The sequence below is a fragment of the Protopterus annectens genome, chromosome 16.part0 (assembly GCF_019279795.1).
Source record: "Protopterus annectens isolate FY-2018-M chromosome 16.part0, PAN1.0, whole genome shotgun sequence".
NCBI lineage: Eukaryota > Metazoa > Chordata > Ceratodontiformes > Protopteridae > Protopterus > Protopterus annectens.
The window spans coordinates 524,263,145-524,287,028 of NC_056750.1; the positions used below are offsets into that span (position 1 = coordinate 524,263,145).

Consider the following 23,884-nt stretch of genomic DNA (forward strand, 5'->3'; position numbering starts at 1 on the left):
CTACTATGGTATAGCCTGAAGCATGTTGTGTGGTTGTTTATTTTACATTTATATTACTAGTCTCTTCTGTCATTGTAAAAAGTGACATATATCTATGTCTTTCATGAAAGCAGTATCAGGGGGACACACTTCTCTACCGCTTAGCACAAGAAATCTGGACAAAGCTTAAAATAATGGGGTCAAAGGCTCAACAATGGATACAGATTTTAAATATTGCTCTTATAAGGTATACACTTAGAAAGTTGCTAGAATAACAGGGTTTGTATTAGAATGCATTTTCTGAAGAAAATGAAATCTGAAACACAAATGTATGTTACTACTTAAGGAGATCAGTCCTCACTGATTTACCAGAAAACAACACATATGGATGTTCTGCAAAAATCCAGACAGTTGAGAGGTTTAGTTAAGGCCCATGGCTAAGTATTCAGCACATGTTGCTTAATATGTTTAAAATGTGTTTTGTTGCCTAGGTCAAATAAGAGAAAAGATATGTCAAAAATGGCTTTGTCTAATTAAAAATTGAGACCTCAATATACTCTATATTCTTAATAGGCTTGTTGAGGTCTCCATTAAAGTACCTTAAAATAATCATGATTACTGCAGATTTACAGAATAACAAAGTGTGCTGCCCAAAGTATTATACTGCATGTCTGAGCCAGAGATTGGTCTATGAATTTGGAAACCTTTATTCTTCCTTTGGTGTTTAAGCAGCTTAAGAGTATCATAAAACAGAACAGGTATATGAAATGCAATATACAAATACTTATTGGATATGATATTTAGGCTTGTCACTGGGTTTTTATAAAATGTGTGTTAAAATTAAGCTAATTTTAGCTCAGACACTTCCTTTATTGATGATTAGCATGAGAACTGGATATATAACTATCATGGTTGGTTTTGTGCAGTAACAAAAGTGTGTGTGTGTGTGTGTGTGTGTGTGTGTAAGCTCATAGGTTAGTACAAGGCCATCTGCCCTTGTGGGTCATTTTAAGGCAAATTAGGGTCTCGCCCTGGGCTCCAAATGGCCTAGCGAAGTCTTTGCATAATATCAATAAGCTTTATAATAAAAGGAAAATAATTTTGACCAAAAGTAGGAAGAGTAATTCTGAGAATGTTAGAGCCCTTGTCACTGAAATAAACAACTCAGGAGTTTTATAAAATCCACCAAAGCCAAATCTGAGGTTAAAATAGCTACCCATGCCAAAGACAATCAAAAGGCATATTTTACTTATTTTCGTAATCTCAAAAGTACAATGCAGCAATGTGCTGAGCTGATTGTGAATGATGTTACCTATACTGAGACTGAAGATATAGCGAACCTACTGGTCAATAAATTTAACTCTAATTTTACCCCGTCTTCCCTCCACCTCTCCCTCAAGATATACCTGAAACTGGCTCACTGCAGCTATCATACAAGACCAAGTCATAAAAGTGCTATCAAAAGCTAAAAATACTACACAGATGGGTCCTGACAATATCCCTGTAATCATCTTAAATAGGACAAAGCATGATTTAGCCACACTCCTAATAACACTGTTCAGTTTCAGACTCCATACAGGTTCTGTATCATATGAATGAAGACCAAAAAACACTTTATTTAAGCATGTGGATTCCAACCCTTCACATGAATTCAGATTTGTGGTTATAGACCAGGTGGATTTGGGGCAGAGGGGTGGCCCTAGTGATGATTTTTTAGAATTTTTAGAACTGAAGTGGCAGTTAAAAAAGAATGGTCTGAATGATGCAATGTCCCTAAGTAGTGTCTTGCGGTTAAAGGAAGATTATTTTTTTATAGATGTAGGGTTGTTTTGTTCTGTATGTTTTACTGTATATATTATTATACTGAGGTTAGTTTACAGCATATCTGCATTTGCAATTGTATTGTGTATAATAAGTCGTGTTTTTATACATACTGCTTGCTTTTTATATGTATCACTGCTTGCTTTTTATATGTATCCTTTATGAGAATGATGTCGTGATTATTTCAGTTGGCTTAGAAATGTTAATTCAGGGGAATGTTTTTTGTTAATTGAAGTGGGTATTTATACTGTGATTTTAGATTTAGCAGTTATTCTGATGAAGTCCTTTGTATTTTCAGACGAAAGCGCTTAATTTATTAAACATTTTTGTGTGGAGCCTGGTTGTCTGCTTCATTTTTGTTTACATAGTAGAAAATAGGACACATATAATCTAAATAGGGGGATTTACTCCCATTAAGAGACCAGTGGAATCCCCCAGGTTTCTGTGCTGGGACATCTCCTGTTTGGCATCTACTTTTCTGAAATAAAATATAATATCAAAGGGCTCTGGCTGACTAGGTTTGAAGATGACTGCAAGCTAGGAGCAGCCACTAAATCCCCACATGATTTAGACATCCTGCATGAAGGTTTGTCTGGAATAAATAACTGGTGCCAAAATCATGAATCCTTTGGGAGGTCATCTACCCCAGGGAAGTATCATATTGTCAATAAGCCCCTAAGAGTTGGCCCAGTTGTTTACAGTTTGGGAACTTATGTGGACAGTGACCTAACTTTAAACCAACATGGGTCTATTGTTCTAAAATAGTCCTTCTATATTGCATGGCTTATAAACAAAGGGGTTGTGTCTAGATCTAGGGATGTTATTGTCCCCTATACTTAGCCCTTGTTCGGCCAATCATAGAACATAATGTTCTCCTTAGCATGTATCTGTCCAGACACATGCAACAACTGGAATCCCCACAGAGATACCTTACTAAAAGGATACAAGGCCTAAATAACATGTCTTACATGGATTGACAGGAAGCCTTGTCACTATACTTGTTACCCGACAGACTGCTAAGAGGTGATCTATATGTGGCCTACAAGGCATCCTTCAACCCATTACTGATGGATTTATTGCACATCAGTAAGTCAAATGGCTTCAGAAATACTTCATCTAGGGATGTAAACCTCTTCTGCAACATCAACAGAAAGGTTGTAAAGGGACATGTATATCTCACAGAGGATAATGTTGCTGTTTAGCAAACTCCCCATCCACAAAGCAAAATTCATCTCTATCCATTTTCAAGTGTAACTTAGATCTATTGATGGGATAAAGAAAAATTTTCCCCAGAACTGCCCCCTGTACTACTAATGGACAAAGGCAGCTACTAAATGTTTTGTCCCATACATGGCTCCCCTCAATTATCTATGGTATGATCCCAGTTATTCTTCATTGGTGTAATACATAATTGTTGACTGTAGAATGGGTAAGGTCGGTCTACATCCAAATGGGATAGGAAATTTAAAGCACAATAAGGAGGTGGGGGTGGAGTAATATGATACAACAGAATTGCACCACTCTTGGAATAGGCTGGTTGGGAAACTTTTCTCATTTAATTTACCCAAGGTAAAAACATTATTTAAGCTCCTATTGTTTCATGTTCTGGTGGAAGGAATGAATGAGTCCTTTGGTAACTGGATAATAGCTGGATAGGCAAGGAAATGTAGCTGTAATGCTAAAAAGCCTTGTTACAGTTTTTATAGCCTATATAAGCTAAACAAGTGTTATTTTTTAAGGCTGCCCAAATGAAAAATTAATAAGCTGGGAAGTGTTTAAAGGGTGTTGTATTGTGCAGAGCCATAGTTACCAACTCCAATCCTCACTTTGGTGGCCCTCAACTTTTTTTTTTTAAATATATTGCAACATGTTCTACCACACAACTGTAACTGCAAATGCACTATCGTTCATTTTTATATGATAGTAATACACCACTCATCATTTGGCATCTCCTGTTCACAACCCATAATACCTTGCGCCTGAGGTGGTTGGTCCCTTTGCTCCAGCCTAGCTATGCCTCTAGATAAAGAGCTTAACTCATGTATTTAACATATTTAGACTGACCTCATTTCAAACAAAGAATGGAAAGAGCATTCCTGAAAACACAATAGAGAAATCATGGATATTACTTCATGTGTTACTAGACTAAAAATTATGGCAGTTTCCATTGGCTCTGGGGGGGGTGTATTTTTTCTAGTTACCAGGGACGAGGAAATTCTCACATTATAGAAGAAAATTATTTTACCTGACTATCTTCTCCATTCAGCTTGATTACTGCAGAAAGGAAAGATTATGTTCACTGTTGAATCTAGTCTGTCTTATGTTGTACATGCCAAATCACTCCAAAACAAAATTTATTGAAAAAAAACATTGTGCAATAAAATTCCAGTTTTTTTTTTAAGTTAGCATTTACATGGCTGACTTGCATGAGGGTTGGAAAGATTTTTTTTTTTGCTATAGGATGTCCCTTATTCAAGGAGAGTAATGCAATAAGTGTCATGATTCACTCGTCTGCCTTTCAAAAAATACAGATTAGCTTAGTATTGTGATTTTTTTCATGTCTGCATCTATAATGCATTATGCAGAAGCAAGGGTTCACAGACTTGGTCATTTGGTTATTTTATCCCATGACAGAGTAATATATCATATTGCTGAAAAGATGTCATACTAAACTCAAAGACCCAATACAAAAATAATTTATCGCGTTTTCTTCAACAGGGCAAAGACTTCTGTACTCCCCCATGTGAGGGTCTTTGCTACCACCTCTTACTTATTTTAATCCTTCACCCTTACCTGTTTATAATCAACTTGAAGGCTGCAAGATCAGTAAACCATGGTGTGGTTCTCTGATAATTCTTTTCTCCCTTCACATTTTTCATGTTTAGTACAGTTTCCAAATGGTAATCCTAAATGCTCCTCAGAAAAAGCTACTTGCCTTGTAAATAATGTCTGCAAATTAATTTATACATTTTATTTTCTCTCCTAAGTTTGCTTGCGAGTTGGGGTATACTTTAACTCTCTTCTGTTAAAAAAAAAACATATCTGCAAGGCAGCCCAGGGCATGCCTCCTCTCACATGCAGTACAGTGGAACATGTGCTCCTGATAAAGGCGTGGCAGACTAGACCTACTTTCTGATCTTTTCAATGTGAAGGAACAAATGCCTAAAACTAGCAATCAATGTGCTGCCTACTTCGTTCACTTAAAGCTCTTTGTGCTACATTTAAATATTAAAACTGTGCTACAGTAATCCGTGATTCAACCTTATAACCGTTTCAAATGGAACTTCAGTAAACACCATTAGATATACTGACTAAGGTATGGAGGTAGGGTTGGGCCAAGAAAAAAAATAGTTCTAATTTCTTTAGATTCACATATTGCCTTATTTGCATTACCTACCTTCTAAATTATTTTGCTAGCTGCTTTTCTTACCTCTGGCGTAGTAGTAAAGTCTGCGTGAAGGGATTACTGACTGCAGGCCATTTTTGTAGAGGTCTCCTATCTTACTGCTTTGTGTGTGCATATTCCTGTAAAATTTTCCATTTATGAATCAGGTTCACATATAAACCTCATAGAACATATTTTCCACCATATGCCACTTGGATATAACAGTTCGTTTAGGCTGATAAATGTGTAATAATATGTCTCAGTGGTAGAGGACCATTTCCCCTAACTATGTTCTCCTAAAATGCTGCTTTTTCCCAATAAGGTGAAGCATACCATGAACATGTTTAATAATAATTCTTGTTTCTTGTACCTGCTGCATAAGCCTCTGTTTTGGCTCTCCTCTGTGCAGCAGCACTGATATTTTAATTTAGCAATATGCTGAGTAATGCATTATAATACTAGACATTATCATTAAGGGAGTACATGTATATTGATGCCAGTATACACATACATGTAGATGCAAACACACACACATGCGCAATCTCTTATATACAAATATGCATATTTCAACACACAAACAAATACATACACATACATATTTTTTTTCTTTCAAAGAGTGGTTATGTATTGTACTGTACCATGGGTGAAGTTTGATTCAATCTCATATGCAGTGTAGTTCACAGCAGCTCTACATGCAGATGAATGTCCATAGCAGAAGCAGTTGGTGCAACCTGAGGGATTGTATGGCTGAAGATTAAAGGTTCCGGGCTTACACCTGAGTAGAGAAAGAAAACAAGGTAGGATATAAATAAAAAACATTGTATTTTTAAAATATTAAACGATAAAACAAATCAGTATCAGTGTGGTGACAAGTCCAGTACAAGTATGATAATCTAAAGAATAGTAAAAAAGATGCACCTGGAGCCATGACCAGTAAAAAGTATGTTTAATTTGTTATCCACCAAGTTGCTAAAATCACTTCAGTCAAAGTGCACACAAATGCCCAAAACTCAAGAGTTTTACTATTTCTAAAATATTCTAAACACTGTGAGCAATATTTTGAACAGTAGTATAAATGCAGATTTACTTTTTAGAATTATTAACATTTACAACACTCACTACAATATGTACTGCTATTTCCAAATAGATCAGAAACTGTGTGCCTGTATATCTTTTCCATTGAAAACAGTAGGATAAGATATCTGGTAGATGTCAGACACAAGGCAGTGCTCTATAAAATGTTACTCAGCAAACACAATGCAGTACCAAGACCATTTTTTTTAGTTTGGGTTTAAATACTGGTGACTTTTTTTTTTACTTGACAGTGGCTCAGCATATTCCGCTAATGCCACACAGGTGACATTTGTTGCCTTTGTTTTTTTAAGGTTTTCAATTTCTCAGATGGTGGAATGGCATATTACACATAAACAGCCTACGTCTGCTTTTGTCATATAAAGTATAACAGGTGATAAGACTTCCTAAGTTATACATTCATCTGTGTGTGTGCGTGTATGAAGACTTTCTCAAACTCAACCTGGCAAGCATCAACCATTTCTCTAGCCAAAAGAATTATGCAAATAATCAGAAAATTGATAACATAAGAATTCAACGTGTTTGAAGGAAACACACCCCCATCACTCACCCCTACTTGTATATGCAAACTTTGGGATTGCAGACACTCAAAGAATAAGTCATGTCCTTATATTCAGCTTTAACTTGCACTTAGAAAATACTAACTTCTGATCACCGATAATACACTCACATAAAAATGTTTGACAATTCTACATTCAGCTATATAGCTGGAAAGCACCTCTCTATCTGTGTGCCTTGTATTTCTATCTATGTACCTCTAGGTATCCCACCTTTTTGTCATGGCAGGCTTGAGTTATGCTCAGAAAGTCAAATTGAAAAGGTTACCAGCAGCATGTCATGGCAGCCAAACTTGAATAATGTGACTGCTGCATTTTCATCACTTTTCTCTATTTTTTTGGAGTTGGCATGTAGATAGCATGTGTGCATGTATGCATATTCGTTATTGCATCAGTGTTCAATTGCTCGATGTATGGAGAACACTATGCCATCTGAATCTTACTTTGTTGAGCAGTACAACTGAATTTTTGTGATTTACTTACAATGGTTCTAATTAGAAGTTCCTTAAGTAAGTATGCAGATTAGGTTGAGGCAGTTTTTTTTTTCTTTTTTAATTGGGACTGCAGATGTGTCTGTATGAAATCAGTAACAGTGGGGTAAGTATTTTTTTCCTCTTTCCCCACTGCTGTGTAATCTCAGACTTGGTATATTAATGTAGGGGGGAAGCAGGGAAGCTTGCCCCCATGCAAAACTCTGTTTTATTTGTTTTTTTAATTCAATTAGTTTTTGATATGAAGGAAGAGTTATATTTATTGTGTGACATACTAGAAATATGACCAAAAAATGAGGAACCAATCAAAAGGTAACTAATAAACAAAACAGACTGGGTTTCGAAGACAGAAAAACTCCACTTTTTATTGGCTAGTACATACAACTTAACACTCCACAAAACATGCGTTTTCGTCCAGGCACCTCCCATATTTCATCAGAAAATACACAGAATGTGAAAAACCAAAGCCTAAGGAAACACGGAGTCAGTATCTGAAAATAACCCCAGCTTTAATTCTATATCCTTTTAAGAATGTCAGGGTAAAATTAGATAATGTCCACACTTGCCTTGATTTATAACTAGTGACTCTAGAGACTCTACTTTATATTATAAAATCAAGGCAAGTGTGGATATTATCTAATGTTACCCTGATATTCTTAAAAGGATATAGAATTAAAGCTGGGGTTAGTTACAGATACTGACTCCAAGTGTTTCCTTAGGCTTTGGTTTTTCACATTCTGTGTATTTTCTGATGAAGTCTGGAAGGTGCCTGGACGAAAACGCATGTTTTGTGGAGCGTTAAGTTGTCTGTTTTATATACTAGAAATGTGAAATTCCAATATAGACCATATATATATATATATATATATATATATAGAGAGAGAGAGAGAGAAAGAGAGAGAGACAGAGATTAGATATAGCTACACACACGCACACTCACACACACACACACACATACGCACACACACATACGCACACTCACACACACACACACACACACACACACACACACACACACGCACACACACGCACACGCACATATATAGGGTGTAGAAATTTGTTCTTATGTAAGATGGTGCATAGGGCTTGTCTCCCTGCAAAAAAAAAAAAATGTTTGTAGTCTTTTGTGAACTTAGTTTCAAAAGTGTTGCTGTTTTGACTAGTTGTCACCCAAGGTTTTCAATGCTTTGAAATTAAATAATCGCAAGCTGATTAAAGAAGTTGCAGTTATTCATAATACAACTGTCTCTTTCTCCCTCTCTCTAAGTATCTATATATCAGTCTACCAATTTATTTGTCTATTTATCTATCCATATATAAGACTAGTACTAAAGCCATTACTAAGAGTGCAATTTTGGATGAAAACAGACACAAAAAATGTCATTTACACATGGGTCTTATAAGCTACATATATGTTTGCGTGTGTGTGTGTGTGTGTGGAGAGGGGTTGGCATCAGAAAATTCAATAGACATTTGCTGTCTCAAATGTTGCTGTACTAGTGATACACATGGAAACACTATGAAGGGATGAAGCACAGGCATACAAAAGTCAATATCTCAAGAAAAATATCAGGATAAAAATCCCAAGCAATAAAAATAACGATTCAGGGTTCAGTATCAACAGATGTCCTTGCATTCACTGCTGCAGTATTCATTACATATGGGATGTCATGGAAGCCCGACATCAGCAAGTATGCCAAAGCCTACTGTTGCTTTAAGGCATGTAGAATGTCACCTGCATGCCCCTCATGTAGAGTAGGGCATAAAGGTGACATATGGATGTATCATCCTCAGATCTTCTTTGCTGTCAGTCCAAACGCATCTCCAGATCGTCATTCTGAATGTCTAACATTGTTTCCGCCTGTCTGAATGCAGTTTTCATTTGCTGGTTCAACATCTTCTGGCTGGTTCCTAGCCAATGCAAATAAGTATCCCATTGGGGTTTTGGTTTTTCTAAGTTATTTTGTTGTGCCGGGGGGTTAATGTCATCCAGGAGGTGTGAATGCCAGTGTGGGAGACAGATTCCCCATAAAGACTACCAAGATGAGTGTCTTTTTTGCCTAGGAGCTTCTCAAAACTATACAATCTGTTTGATTTGTCAGGCTTTTTTTGTTCCAAAAACCTTTCATAATAGGCAGTCTTCCTTTTCTTTGTATCTTGAGAACTAGTGCCTTAAGCTTCTCGATAAAGATACAATGGAAGGAACTTTCCACCCCCACAAGGGTCAGCAATTAGGAAAGAAGGTGGTGAAAAAATTTAGACCAGAGTCTTGCACTGTCTTGTCTATGCCATGTGTTTCTCCTGAGGTCACTGAGAACTCAGAGGATCACCTGGCTTTGTCATCAGATTCTTCTGCAGTGACCTAGTTAGAGGCTGGTGAGCTTCCGGCTTGCAACACATCTGACAAGTCTTTGCCGGTGTCCATTTCAGATGTTCAGGGGGAACCATGGTTGATTATGTCTGAGGGGCCTAGTAGTGTTCCATAGATTCTAGCTAGGGAAGAGGTTTCTACTATGGTTACTAAATGCTCTCCTGGGTCAGAGCCTTCTACGTTTTATAGGGCAGATATTCCTTTAAAAAAGAAACAAAAAGCTGAACATATTTCTCCAGCTCCTAGGGATCCACTGAGCAAGTATTAGGCCTTTACTCAAGTATGTTTAATGCTTTAATGGCATTAAAACCTCCTCAGGGGGGTTTCTGTTCCAGCTCCCCCCTTGGTCCTCTACTCCACTTAAAAGCCCCAGACAACAGGATTCTTCTGAGGAGGAGTCAGATTCTGATGAGGAATCCCTGGCTTACTCTACCCAAATTCCTTCAACTTTGGACTATGGGTCAGAGGAGGAGGAACCTAATAGACTGGATACTCCTTTTGACAAAATTTCTTTGGGGAATGCAATTTCTAGGATGATGGATTTTTTTCTTAAATGGGATCATGCTCTGGCCTCTGACATCCATAAGAGGTACTACAAGTTGTTAAATTTGAAGCTCTGAAACCTTCTGCTATTCCTCCTGTTTTGGCTGCTCTGTTGGATCCTTTTTCTAATGCCTCTAAAGCTCCTAGTTCTCTGTCCCCTGCTCCCAAGAAGCCTGATAGGTTTTATAGGGTGCCTGAGGATTGTAACTTTTTGTACAAATGTCCTGCTGCTGACTCCTCGGTGGTGTCTGTAGCCACTGAAAATCCTTTTCAATCGCTTTCTTCACTCAAGATACTGCCTTCTGATAAAGACAGCAGAACCATGGAAACATTAGGTAAGAAGGTTTATACCTCAGCTACTCTGGCATTTAGGGCTATTAATTATTAGAGCCATATGTCCAGATATGTGTTGGCTCTCCTTTCTCAGTCTTGTCAGCTTATTTGTGATCTCCCTGACTCTGAGGGTAAAACATCTATTCTTTTTTTGTTAGGGACTTCCTCTCAATGGGCTCATCATTCTATCAAGTGTAGTCATGATGCAGCAGATGCCTGTTCTATGGCTACTACTCTTGGTTCAGTGATAAGAAGGTATTCTTGGGTTAGGCTTCAACCTTTATCTGATGATATTAAAGCTAAGTTGATGGATGCTCCTCTTGATAATAAACTTTAGTTTGGGGAAGTAGCTGCTGGTTTAAGTCTCTTCGGGATAAGGGGAAGGCCTTACAGGAGCTTAACTATGTGTTTGCTTCTCCTGTACCTAAATTCCAAAAGAACTACCCCAATAAGCTAACCTTTGTTAGCTGGTAATCTTACTCTCCAACTAAGGGCAAAAAGAGTGGCAAGTGGGCTCCTCCAGCTAAGGCCACTCAGACTTCAGAAACTCAAAAGCCTTCCATTTCTGATCAACCAGGTGCTGTATGACTATCCATGTCTTCCCAGCCACATAGCTCTTTCTATTTGCCTTGATCCTTTTCTTCCCATTTGGCTTCAGATTGCTCAGGATTCTTGGGTTCAGTCCATTATTTGTCAGAGGTACTTCATGGTATGGAAATCCTCTCCCCTTTTATGGACACTCCTCAGCATCCTTGGGAACAAGTTCCTTTTTCCCAGAGGTTCTTTGAGATCATTTGTCTCAGAATAGTATTCAAGAGGTGCTTGTGTCCCAAAGGGGGAAAGGGCTTTTACTCAAGAATGTTTCTAATGCCCAGAAAAGAGGGTACTTGAAGACAATTCTAGATCTCTCTCATCGAAACACTTTTCTGAAGGTGCCCACTTTTCGTATGTTGTCCCATCAGACTCTGTTTCCTCAAGCCCATATGGTGTTTCTGGATCGCAAGGATGCTTATCTCCATATTCAGATCCATCCTCTTTTGAGAATGTTTTTGTTTCTCTGTTGCTTCCTGGCATTTTCTGTTCTCTGCTTTGCCCTTTGGCCTTTCTACTGCCCAAAGGTTATTCACACCAAATGCCTCCCTCCTGTGATTGCCTTTTGCAGTGTTCAAGGGATTCAAATATTTCCTTACCTGGATGACCTGTTGACTCAAGGATCTTCTCCAGAGATTCTTTTGCAAAATCTTCATTTTGCCATTTCCCTTCTTTAGAACCTGGGGTTACAATAAATTTCAAAATGTCTTCTCTGACTACTTCTCATGAGCATGTCTTTCTGGACTGCATGATTCAGATGGTGCCTATTCTGGCATCCCTGTTTCCCCCACAGGCCTTAGCTCTCATCTTCTTCTTTCATACTCTTCTTCTGCTGGACTCCATTACAGCCAGAGAGTTTCTGAGAGCTCTGGGTTTCATGGCATCCACCACTCCTATGCTCCCTCTGGCCAAATGCCACATGAGAAAGTTTCACTGGTTTATGAAGTCAGTTTGGCTTCAACATGCACAGCCTCTAGACTTTGTAGTTCATAGTCTTCCATGTCTCAAGAAAGAACTCCACTGGTGGATCCTGTAGTTGACTCTAAATTCAGGGCTCCCCTTTCATCCCCCTTTTCCCTTTCAAGAATTGTTCACAGATGTTTCAGATGTGGGATGGGGAGCAGCATTTGGCTTCCTAAAGGTACAGGGGGTGTGGTCCTCTCTTCAGTGGAAGGACCACATCAATGTAAAAGAGACGAGAGCTCTTATGTTGTCTCTTCAGGCTTTTCATCCACTTGTCTGTCCAGGGCCTCTCAAGGTATTTACAGGCAATGCCACAGTGATGTGACACAAACAAACAAGGAGGAACAAGATCGTACCTTCTTTACCAGATGGCACTCCTGGTTTGGAATCTTGCTGTTAAGTATCAAGTGAGTCTTCAGGCAGTTTACATCCCTTCAGGTCAAAACATCGTGGCAGACACACTGAGTAGGTCCTTAACTCAGTCCCATGAATAGATGCTTCACAGGGATGTGTTTCTGGGTTACTCCTCAAGTATTTGCCTCTCCTCTAAACAGGCAACTTACTTTATTTTGTGCCAGAGTCCCAGGTCTTCTGGTCTGGAAGGTGATGTTTCTTTATGCATTTCCCCCCCTTACTCTCATTCCAAACTCCTGTTCAAAATTTGACAGGATGCTCCCAAAACCTTGTTGATGATGCCCTTTTGGCCATGACAGCACTAGCTCCATATACACTTCTGCATTTAGCTAAGGGCAATTATCACAAGTTACTTCACAGGGTGGATTTAACTCACACAAGACAAGGGATCTCATCTATCCCCACCTGTCCACTCTTTAACTGACATTGTGTGTGATCGAATTTTGAATCCACACGCACACCTTTTTTCCGAGGACGTGCTGAAGGTCGTGCAAGAGGCCAGGAAACCTACTACTAGGAAATCCTGCTTATCCAAATGGAAGAGGTTTTGTATTTGGTATCTTTCTCATAACCTGGACCTATTTACTGTGGATGTTCCTTTGGTTCTCTCTTATTTGTGCGAGTTGTTCAATGCTAGTCTGTCCTATTCTTCTATTAAGACCCACATCAGTTTTCCCTGTTTGTCTGCCTTTCTCTCTTCCATTGGCTTCTAGATTTGAGGCTAAACAGTTCCTTAAAGGCATCCTTTATATGAGACCTCCCATGTATATCTGGTCCTCCTTCCTGGGATCTTAATTTTGTTTTGGAGAAGTTGACTCAGGCTCCTTTTGAGCCTGCTGCTTCAGCTTCTTTGCAACATTGTTCTTGGAAGACTGTTCTTTTTTTAGCCCTTACTTCTGCCAGAATGGTGTCTGAGCTTCAAGCCCTTATGGCTTGTCCTCCTTTTTTGATATTACATAAGGACAGGGTGTCCTTGCGTACTAATCCTTCTTTTATGCCTAAGGTGGTTAACGAGTTGTCTTTTTATCAGTCTATTCATTTACCTACTTTTTTCTCCACTCTGCAATCTGACATTTAGAGGGTGCTGCAAACTTTTGACGTGTAGATAAATCAGATTTTATTTGGATAAGACTAGGGCATTTAGAAAATCTTATCCACTCTTTGCTTTTTTTCATCCTAGTTCTTTAGGATTAACTGTATCCAAGCAAACTATTTCTTTGTGGATTTGAAAAGGTATTTCTTTTTGTTATATTTTTCATGGTAAGAGCCTTCCTTTTCTGTAAAGGCTCATTCTACTAGTGCTGGTGCTTTTTCCAAGGGCTTAGATACTAATTATATTCTAGAAGCAGCTACCTGGACTTCTGTGCATACTTTTAACCAAGCACTATAAGTTGGCTATTTCTAGAGCAAGAGCTGGTTTTGCTAGGGCCATTCTTCATGGCTTTCTAGAGGGCTCTGCTGCTTCTTTCTCCTCCCAAGTTTCTTCCTGAGCTTTGGCATGCTCCCATATGTAATAAATACTGCAGCAATGAATGTAAGGACATAGTACAGTTGTGCAAAATCTTATCATAACAGTAGATGTCCTTACATTCACTGCTGCAGTATTCACTCCCTTCCTCCTTCCCCTACTCCTTTACCTTCCTGGATGTACTGGTTACTTTCTGTGTTTCCTTAGACTGCTGCTCCTACTGGTGCAATCAGTTCTGAGGATGGTACATCTGGATGTCACTCTTATGCCCTACGCTATGCGAGGAGTGTGTGGGTGATGTTTGGCTTAACTTAAAACAACAGAAGACTTTGGCATATTGGATGAAGTCAGGCTTCCATGGCAAGGAATCCCATATGTAATGAGTACTGTAGCAGTGAAGGAAAGGACATCTACTGTTATTTTAAGATTTTACACAACTGTGCTTTCCAACTGCTTTACAGAAAGCAAGTCCTATCAGCCTCAATGTGGTGAGATACACTCCCCAATCATCTGTTATGAATTATTCCATCTCCAAGTTCTCCTTAGCATGGAGAACATCGATATCTGTGCAGTAACAGAAACCTGGTTTAGGGCTCCCGAGAGCACCCCAGCACTACCAGGTTATACCTCATACCATGCTTTTCAGCCCCAAAACTTGGACCGAACCACAAAAGGAGGGGGAGTATCGATATTCATCAAAGATACCCACACCTCCAGGTTGGTGGCAAAGCACGAAGCATCAGAGACTATCCATGTGCAACTAACAGTGGGTAAAACTGCCTTCCAGTTTATAGCCTGCTACAGACCACCCTCCCAAACCCAGGAACGCCACTCGGCCTTCCTGAGAACACTGGAAAATATGAAGGTCTCTCCAAACACCATTATATTGGGCGACTTCAACTACCCAAACATAGACTAGGAGCATTACTCTAGCTCCAACACCCTAGCCCAAAGGTTCCTAGAATTTATAAACTCAAATGCTATGGAACAACTTGTTGCCATTCCCACAAGAGGGGAAAACATACTGGACCTGATCATCACAAACATGGGGACTCTATGCTCCAGACCAGAAGTGTAACCCTCACTGGTAAGATCAGACCATAAACTAATCTCCCTGGATATTCACATCCCGACCCCATCCCCTGCCCAGAAAACCACAGTGAAAAACTTCTCTAAAGTAAATTTCACACTCTTCAAAACCGAGGTGGAATCCTTCAAAGCCCCCGGGCCTGTGGAAAATACGGCCGAGACCGCAGCATCCTTTATAAACACATTCTATGAACACCTTCAGGAATGCATGGATCATGCGATCCCAAATAAAACCAAGACCCAATCCTCCAAAGGCAGACGTCCTGTCTGGTGGACCCCAGCCATAAACAAACTATACAATAGAAGGAGGAAGCTACTAAATGATAGAGCAAAATCCCAAAAAGGGAAGGCATCACTGATCAGTATTAGTAAAAACTACGGGCACTCATAAAATTGTCTAAGGCCAGCTTCGAGAGAAAATTGCACAGGACACTAAGGATAATCACAAGGCTTTCTTTAGTTATGTTAGGAACCTGGGTGGTAATTCCCAGATATGCTCAGAATTAGTCCAAAATGACAAAAAATACACTGAACCCACAGACATTGCCAACATCCTAGCTGACAGGTTCAGCGCAAACCTCTCCCCTCCCCACCAAAAGGGCAAATATCTATCCCAGCAGAGTGCTGCCCCCCTGACATCTCAGATGCTCAGGTAAGAGCCACCCTCTCCAAAGCAAAAAACACAGCATCAATGGGACCAGACGGTGTCCCGGGCTGCGTCCTACATGAACTCCAAGAAGAGCTAAACCCAAATATAAAACTACTGTTCAATCTCAGCCTTACTACAGGATATGTGCCCAAAGAGTGGCGTACAGCAACAGTGGTCCCTCTCCATAAAGGTGGTGCCTCAACGGATCCTGGAAACTATCACCCCATAAGCCTGACTAGCTTGGTCTGCAAAGCTATGGCAAGGATCATCATGGACCTCATAAATAAAGATATTGGGGACCTACAGACACTGGATCCTACCCAGTTCGGCTTTGTTAAGGGCAGATCCTGCCTCTTAAACCTAGTTGATTTCTTTGAAACAGTCACCAAGGCCACTGACAAGGGGAAGGTGGTCCACACAGCCTACCTGGACCTCGCAAAAGCCTTCGATACAATACCCCACTTGGGCATTATAGATAAGCTCACCAGCTTAAATATAAACCCCTATGTCACTAGATGGATTGCAAACTGGCTCAAGGACAGAACCCACATGGTTAGAATTGCTGGAGCCATGTCAGACTCCAAACCAGTTACAAGTGGTGTCCCACAAGGCTCAGTCCTGGGACCTCTCTTGTTCGGTATATATTTCTCGGAGGAACAGGCCAACACGGAAGGACTGTGGCTGACCAAGTTCGCAGATGACTGCAAACTGGGCGCCATAATCGACTCTCCAGCTGACACAAGCATCCTCCAAAAGGGCCTCATAGAAACAGACAACTGGTGCCAGAGCCATGGCCTCAAGCTAAATGCCAAAAGTGTATAGTCATCCCTTTGGCAAAAACAAAGTGCCCACAAATTACCACATAGGTGGTAATCCATTAAGTACAGAAGAAGTAATTAGGGACCTGGGGACCCAAGTTGATAGCAATCTCTCATTTGACAACCACGTGGCCAAAGTGGTTAGAAACACATTTTATATAGCCCACCTAATCATGAAGGGATTCACATCTAGATCAGGGGAGGTCATCATGCCTCTTTACTCATCCCTCATCAGGCCCATAATTGAGTACAATGCCCCTTTTGGGATGTACCTTACCAGACACCTGCAGCAACTGGAAAGACCCCAAAAGTACCCCACCAAGAGGATCACAAGGCTCAAACAGATGCCATATGCTGCCCGGTTAAAGAAACTCCAGCTCTACTCAGTGGCATACCGCCTGTTCAGAGGCGATCTGTGCCTGACGTATAAAGCCATGTCCAACCCAGAATTAATGGACATGCTGCACCTCAGAAAATCCAAATCCCATCGAGCCACGTGCTCGAGAGACTTGAACCTCAGCACTGAAATAAATAGGACATGCTAGAGGGACAGATTCATAACCCAGAGGCTCCCTTCACTCTGGAATAAAATCCCAGTCCAGGTTAGGCAGAGTCCCTCATTGACTCTCTTCAAGAGGAATCTTGATGAGTGGATGGGAGATCGTAGGTTTACCCCGGGTATCACTTCTGTGTTACTGTTAGACAGAGGCACAGTATACTAACCTCGAAAAAGGGCATAGCAAAATAAATTTAAAATGGGTGGCGAAAGCTAACCACATTCTGGCTAGGCTTATAAATGCCCTAGGGCAGATAGCCTAGTATGAACCTATGAACCTATGAACTGCAGTCGTCACATTTCCTTGAAGTCAAGTATTACAATTTTCTCCAAGGACACATGACCACAGAAAAAGAAAATGATTAAGTATTGGGATGTACAAAGTGTACCCTTCATGTCAAAGGAAGGTTTGCCTGCCTGCAAAAAATTTGCATTCTCTATTTGGTAATTTGTAACTTGAACTGCAGATATTTGTTGATAAGAGATGAAAGCCCTATGCTTATTAAACAGTATGGAATATCCATCACTTTGAGTATGTCTGTTACATTTATTTCTTAAATACTAACAACATATATGACAGATAACTGCATGAAAGTTCTACACTTCTTATTGTAAACATGGATTTTATTTTTCTGCTTCTTTTATTATGACATAGGTTATGATAGAGATATTGGTGAAAAAGCTTTATTTTCTTTTAGTACCGCATGCTTCACATCACAAGTTTTTCATAATACTGATTTTTCCAAATGCACCATCAAACAATGCTGTATCTATAGTTCAGTAAAGAATGTACTTGATCCTGATTACTTATGCTTGTACTTGGGTGACATACCTGTGAATTCCAGGCTTGTCAGTGGTATGACAATTGTGTTTAATATTATCCCACACATGAAAGTCACCACTGGACTTCACAGTAAGTTAATATATGCTGTATAGTTTTAATCTTTTACAGGTTAGATTTTGGATATTCCTGTTCAAGTGTTTCTGCTATGTTCTTCCAAAGTGTTCCTGATGCACACTGTGTTGCACATCCCAGCTACAAAATACACTGTGCCAATTACTATGCTAAAGACTTTAGCCTTGGCTAAAAAGAGCAGTCATGCAACAGAGTTCTACAGTTTACAGATTTTATAACAGAAGTTTATGAAACTAGATTAAACGTTTAGCATTTTCATACAGGATCTTATGACTAAAACAAAGCCACTTAAACTCACACTGTGTGTGACGCATCATCAGTAGCTTTGTAAACTGTCACTATATATGTAACTCTCTCCCCACTAAGTTCTGAAATTAACCAGATCCCTGAATTTCAAGGAACTAAGCCACAGACATTTTATTCCTCCATCCTGAATCCTGTAAGCCCATCAAGCTACAATCATGTTCTTCTGGTCCTACCGTACTATGCTGACCTCCATGCAAACAGTACCAGTAACTGCTACAACAAGCTGTTGGCAGAGAAAATTTGACTTTTAGTTTGTATACTTAAATTGCTTTTTTTTTTTGTTTGTTTGTTTTTTTGTGTTTTCTTCATTATGCAGTATACAGTATTATTTAAATTTTCCATGAAGCTTTAGAAGCTCCAGATTAAATCAGAAACCAAACTAATACTGAACAATTGCTTATGAGTTATGTGGACAGCTGGAAATGTATTTATTTATTTATATTTGTTTACCTGGGTAGTGCACCGATCTCAATGGGCCATTTACAGGCAAAGCCCTGTTGAATAGGATCACATAAGGAATGAACAAAACATATTTACAGATACAAGGATATGCTATAAAAGATACAGATACAAGAGTATAGTTCAAGAAGCAGTTTACAAAGACAAAACGTGAGTGGAAAAATGGAATTATGCTTAACTGAAGTTTTTGAATGAGACGTAGCCATAATGGCTGAAATTGCTTATGTTACAGGCATAGCAGCATAATAATATATGGAGATGTATGATTAGACATTAGAACAGGCAATTGAGAATAGTTGCAGGAAAGAATACCATGGGGAGAAGACAAAGAAATGGACAGAGTGGGAACAGGAGTAGAAAGGAGAGATGTGAGAGATCCAAAGAGAAGACAGAGGTAGGATGAATGAGATCCAGTAAGTAAATGGATGACAAGATGAGATAAGGAAGGATGAAATAGGGATAAAGGGGTGTGAGTTGCAGGTTCATGTAACATGGCCTGTGTGAGTGCAGCTGCACTTTGGGTGAAGAAGTGTTCCTTGAGCTGTTGTCTTTGATTTTAATTTTGTGTTTACCAAGGAAAATGAAGCCTGCATTTTTCTTGAGAAAAAAGCAAGAACAGATATATCTATGAAAAAAATCTATTTTTTTGAGGAGTGTGGGTGGACTATATGTACTGTTTTATTTAATGGTCTTTCCTTTGAATTTTAAAAAAGTTCTAGGTTACAACAGAAAGTAATTATTGTGTTTCTTTTTGTCAAGCTCTCTTGCTCTTGAGATTTACACCACTTTCCTTATTTTAATTTAGTGCAAAATTAATTTCCTCTCCAATTCCATTTACTCCTGCAAGCAAACATCTATTATCATACTGTCACTGGTCTCTCCTTACACTAATTAAATTACAGTTATCCTAGCATTTGTATATTCATACCTACCAGTTGTAATCTCCAATAGCAACAGATTTACCTTAGTTTCCACCCATCTTACAAGTATAATCTCCAGTTAGAAAGATTACCTGACACTCTCCCCCTCAAAGTTGCTGTGAAACATTAAAGCAGACCAAATACACAATTGGGTTACAAAGAAAGTTAGTTGAAAAACTTAAAAAAAAAATAGTGTTACTTTAAAGTTCAGCAACTCACAGTTCTTATCTGTCATATTTATATTGAGCATGCATGCCTTCCTTGTCTGTGCTTGGCCTTGCTTTAGGTTATCTTCCTTCAACCAGTAACCTCACAGTAGTTGCAATATTCCAAGTAAACCACAGCAGAAAATACACACACAATTCTTCCAGTGAAACACCTGAGTGGAAATTAAACTGATATCCAATATAGCAAAAATCAAACACAAAAGTTGCTCATAAAATTCTGATACTTTAATAGATCTTAACTCTTTCACCTACAAATGAGAGACTTCATCAGAGATGCTGTGGTACCTCCCCTCAGCCCTGAGGCCTATGTGGTGCCTCACCCCACCCTAACCATAGACTTCTCTTTTACAAGCTTGTGGAATTGCTCTCTTGACCAGGCTTTTTTCTAGATATCAGATTGCTACCTGTCTTTGATAGGCATTTTCCAGGGTATTAGGAGCTCACCTTTATAGGTCTTGTGGACCAGACATCCACTTGTATCCCTCTGTAATTCCTCTAGAATGAGAGACAAACTTCTCTTTTGTTGCCGGCTTCCACGGCTTCCATTCTCTTTTTAATAGCTCAAGTACAGTTTCTCCTAAGATTACAACCGCTCCATTTAATGTCCATTTAATTAAATGACAGATCTTCCATCTCTCCCTCTCTCTCTGTGCATTCACCTATAGACTATTTTTACTGAATGACAGGTCGTACAACCCCAATTTAACACATAACCTCCACCAAGCTCAGACATAGGGGAATGGGCTAATCCACTGGACAGCTGACCGCCAGCACAGCTGGTCAACTGATTCAACAGTGTAATAGAAACATAGGTAGATCATAGTCTTTTAGAGGCATCTCAGGAGCGTTTATATCATGTTATTGAAAGATGAAAATAGCAAATGCTATTTCATTGGCCCAAAAACATCTAAACATGAAAATATCGAACATTCAGAACAGCAAATTTTTTCCCATGGAAAAAATTTTCTGCTCCGAAACACATACATAACACAAGCACATCAAACAAACAGCAACCACACACCTGCACTTAAATTCCTATATCTAATGCTACACTAAACTAAACATACACTACTATCTACCGACTTACCTTAACCCAAACCCTAACCCTAAGGTCTGTCACCATCGCACACTCACCTAACCCACGCCCTAAGCCTAATTCACTTAAACCACCCCTAACCCTAAAGTCTGTCACTATCTCACACATGCCTAACCCACACCCTAACCCTGACTCACTTAACCCGCCCCGAACCCTAACGTACAATCACACACTTACCTGAATCCGACCCGTAACTTTCCACCACAGTGCTAAGAATAGCGAAGCCACATAAACGGCCAACCAAATTCTTTCCTGAGGAAAGAATTCACTGTTCTGCAGCTTTGCTACTCTTAGCGTTCACTGAATAGTGTTCAATATCAGAACATTCAAAGTTTTAATACTTCAATGTTCTGATATAGACCCTCTCAGGATTGAAGGCCATAGCTACATGGATCTGCCTTCCATCTGGCTACAGTCTGTTCAATGCTATGTTTAAATTTGTGGCACATCCTGGATTTTGAACAGTTACAAAATGGAATTTCCGTGATTGGAAAGTTTCTTTATTTTGGACGAGGGTAACTTTTAAAAGCTGGCTTTGTTTGGCAAGCGCCCTAACCAAGTTACGTTCATCTGTGACATAAGCCAAACCACCAATGAACACTTTCTGTCTATTACAATCTTTGTCAAAAGGTCTTTCACAGTTTGTCAATACTGAACATGGTTCTGGTCTTTGTTTTCCTTACACCTGTATTCATTAGTTTTTATTTTTCTTTCTCGTGGAAGACTTTCATGACAATTTCATAGACTTGCTTAGTTTTACTACCTGCTGTGTCCTTACTTGGAGAATCATCATCATCATCTTCTTCTTCTTTCAGCTGTTCCCGTTAGGGGTCACCACAGCAGATCATCTGTTTCCATTTCTTCCTGTCCTTTGCATCTTGCTCTGTCACACCAACCACCTGCATGTCCTCTCTCACCACATCCATAAACCTTATCTTAGGCCTTCCCCTTTTCCAGTTACCTGGTAGCTTCATCCTTAGCATCTTTTTCCCAATATACTCAGCATCCCTCCTCAGCACATGTCCAAACCAACGTAATCTTGCCTCTCTGGCTTCGTCTCCAAACCTTCCAACCTGGGCCGACCCTCTAATATACTTATTCCTAATCCTGTCCACCCTCATCACACACAGTGCAAATCTTAACATCTTTAACTCTGCCACGTCTGACTCCTGCCTTTTTGTCATTGCCACTGTCTCCAACCCTTATAACATAGCTGGTCTCACTACCCTCTTGTAGACCTTCCCATACACTCTTAGTGGTACTCGTCTGTCACAAATCACTCCTGACACACTTCTCCACCCATTCCATCCTGCCTGTACTCTCTTCTTCACCTCTCTTCCACACCAACCATTGCTCTGGACTATTGATCCCAAGTATTTAAACTCATCCACCTTTACCACCTCTACTCCTTGCATCCTCACCATTCCTCTATCCTTTCTCTCATTCACACACATATATTCCTTCTTCCTTCCTTTCATTCCGTGGAGAATCTAAACCAATATTTTAAATCTTCTGATGTGCCTTTGATATTTCACTTTCTTAATGATTTTATTTTACTGTACTCTTTATTTCAGCTTGTCTTTGCCTTTGACTTACTGAATTCTTTCTTTGTTTTATTATTATACCACATTTTGTTTATTTCAGTTTGCCTTCTTTAATTTCTTTCCTGTTGCTGTCTTAGTTGAACTAATCATCCTACAGAGAGTTCTTAAGAGAAGCACTTCTCTGCTCAATTTAACAGATTGGCACTACAGATTACCACTTGGCTTTCAAGAGAAGTTACATATCCATAATATAACACATTCACTTTTGCTGTGAACTCTCTTCTGATACAATATATTTCTTTAAATTTGCATTGAGCCTTGTGTTCCCTACACAGCTATTCCACTTCTTATGTGAGCTCCATTTCCACACCATGCATTTCTTTAACTTTCCATCAGTTCATGTGCTCTTCAAACAACTTATCTGCTTCTGCTGCAGACTCCCTTAACGCACCAGAAACTTCCAACACACACGCACATACACACAGTATATATATATATATTTTTTTTTTTTTTTTTTTTTTTTTTTTTTAGCTTCTGTGCTACATTCTACATAAAATGCTGGTTCATCTTTAATTGTAGCTAATTCCTTTTGTCATCCATAGCTTTCTCAAACTCACCATCAATTAATTCCTTGACTCACTCCTCTGCAATACAAATATTTGCTTATATACCTCTTGGCTGAAGACAAATAGTTGTAACTCAGAAAAATCTTGCATTTAAGGACTTTACACAGGGTTCATGCACAAGGCCCAACACCTCTACATTGAGATTCATTAATTTTGAATCAATGTTTCTTTTATCCATTATGGTTCATATTTCTTTTGAAATACCATTTTCTTTATATCCAAAACAAAACCAGTTAAAGTAAGCTCAGAAAGACTTTTGTTTAGAGTATTTATTTGTTTAATCATCTGCACCACCTTATTCAAACATTCAAGAAAACAACTGACTGAGTCTATTAAAGTTTGTTGTGTTTCCGTGGTTTTCTTATCATTATTCAAACATTCTCTTGAGCGTAATAGTGAAATATCTGTATGTCTTACTGTCTGACTTATTATTATTAGCTCTTTTTGGCCTCTTGGACGTCAACCACCATACTTTCTGTGTTTGTCAGTTCTCTTTTTAATTCTGATTTCATTGTATGGATTTTTCGATTACAATTTGGTTTAATTTCTCACTTTGTCAGCAGCAGCATCTCCTGTTAGTTGTTTGGTTAACATGTTTTCTGTAATGTTTTTGCATATGAAAGATTTCCTTTATTTTCATTGTGTTTTCTCTGTTATCATAGAAGAAAGT

At 39.1% G+C, this 23,884-nt stretch overlaps 1 protein-coding gene across 2 annotated transcripts in view; it reads right to left on the bottom strand.

The window, feature by feature from the left end:
* LAMC3 (laminin subunit gamma 3) overlaps positions 1 to 23,884 on the bottom strand; it is a 4,228,426-nt gene that overhangs the window by 2,192,400 nt on the left and 2,012,142 nt on the right. For both annotated transcript variants that reach the window (XM_044058389.1, XM_044058388.1), the window contains one exon: positions 5,824 to 5,960. In XM_044058389.1, the coding sequence (XP_043914324.1) occupies positions 5,824 to 5,960 (137 nt within the window). The remainder of the gene's footprint in view (positions 1 to 5,823; positions 5,961 to 23,884) is intronic.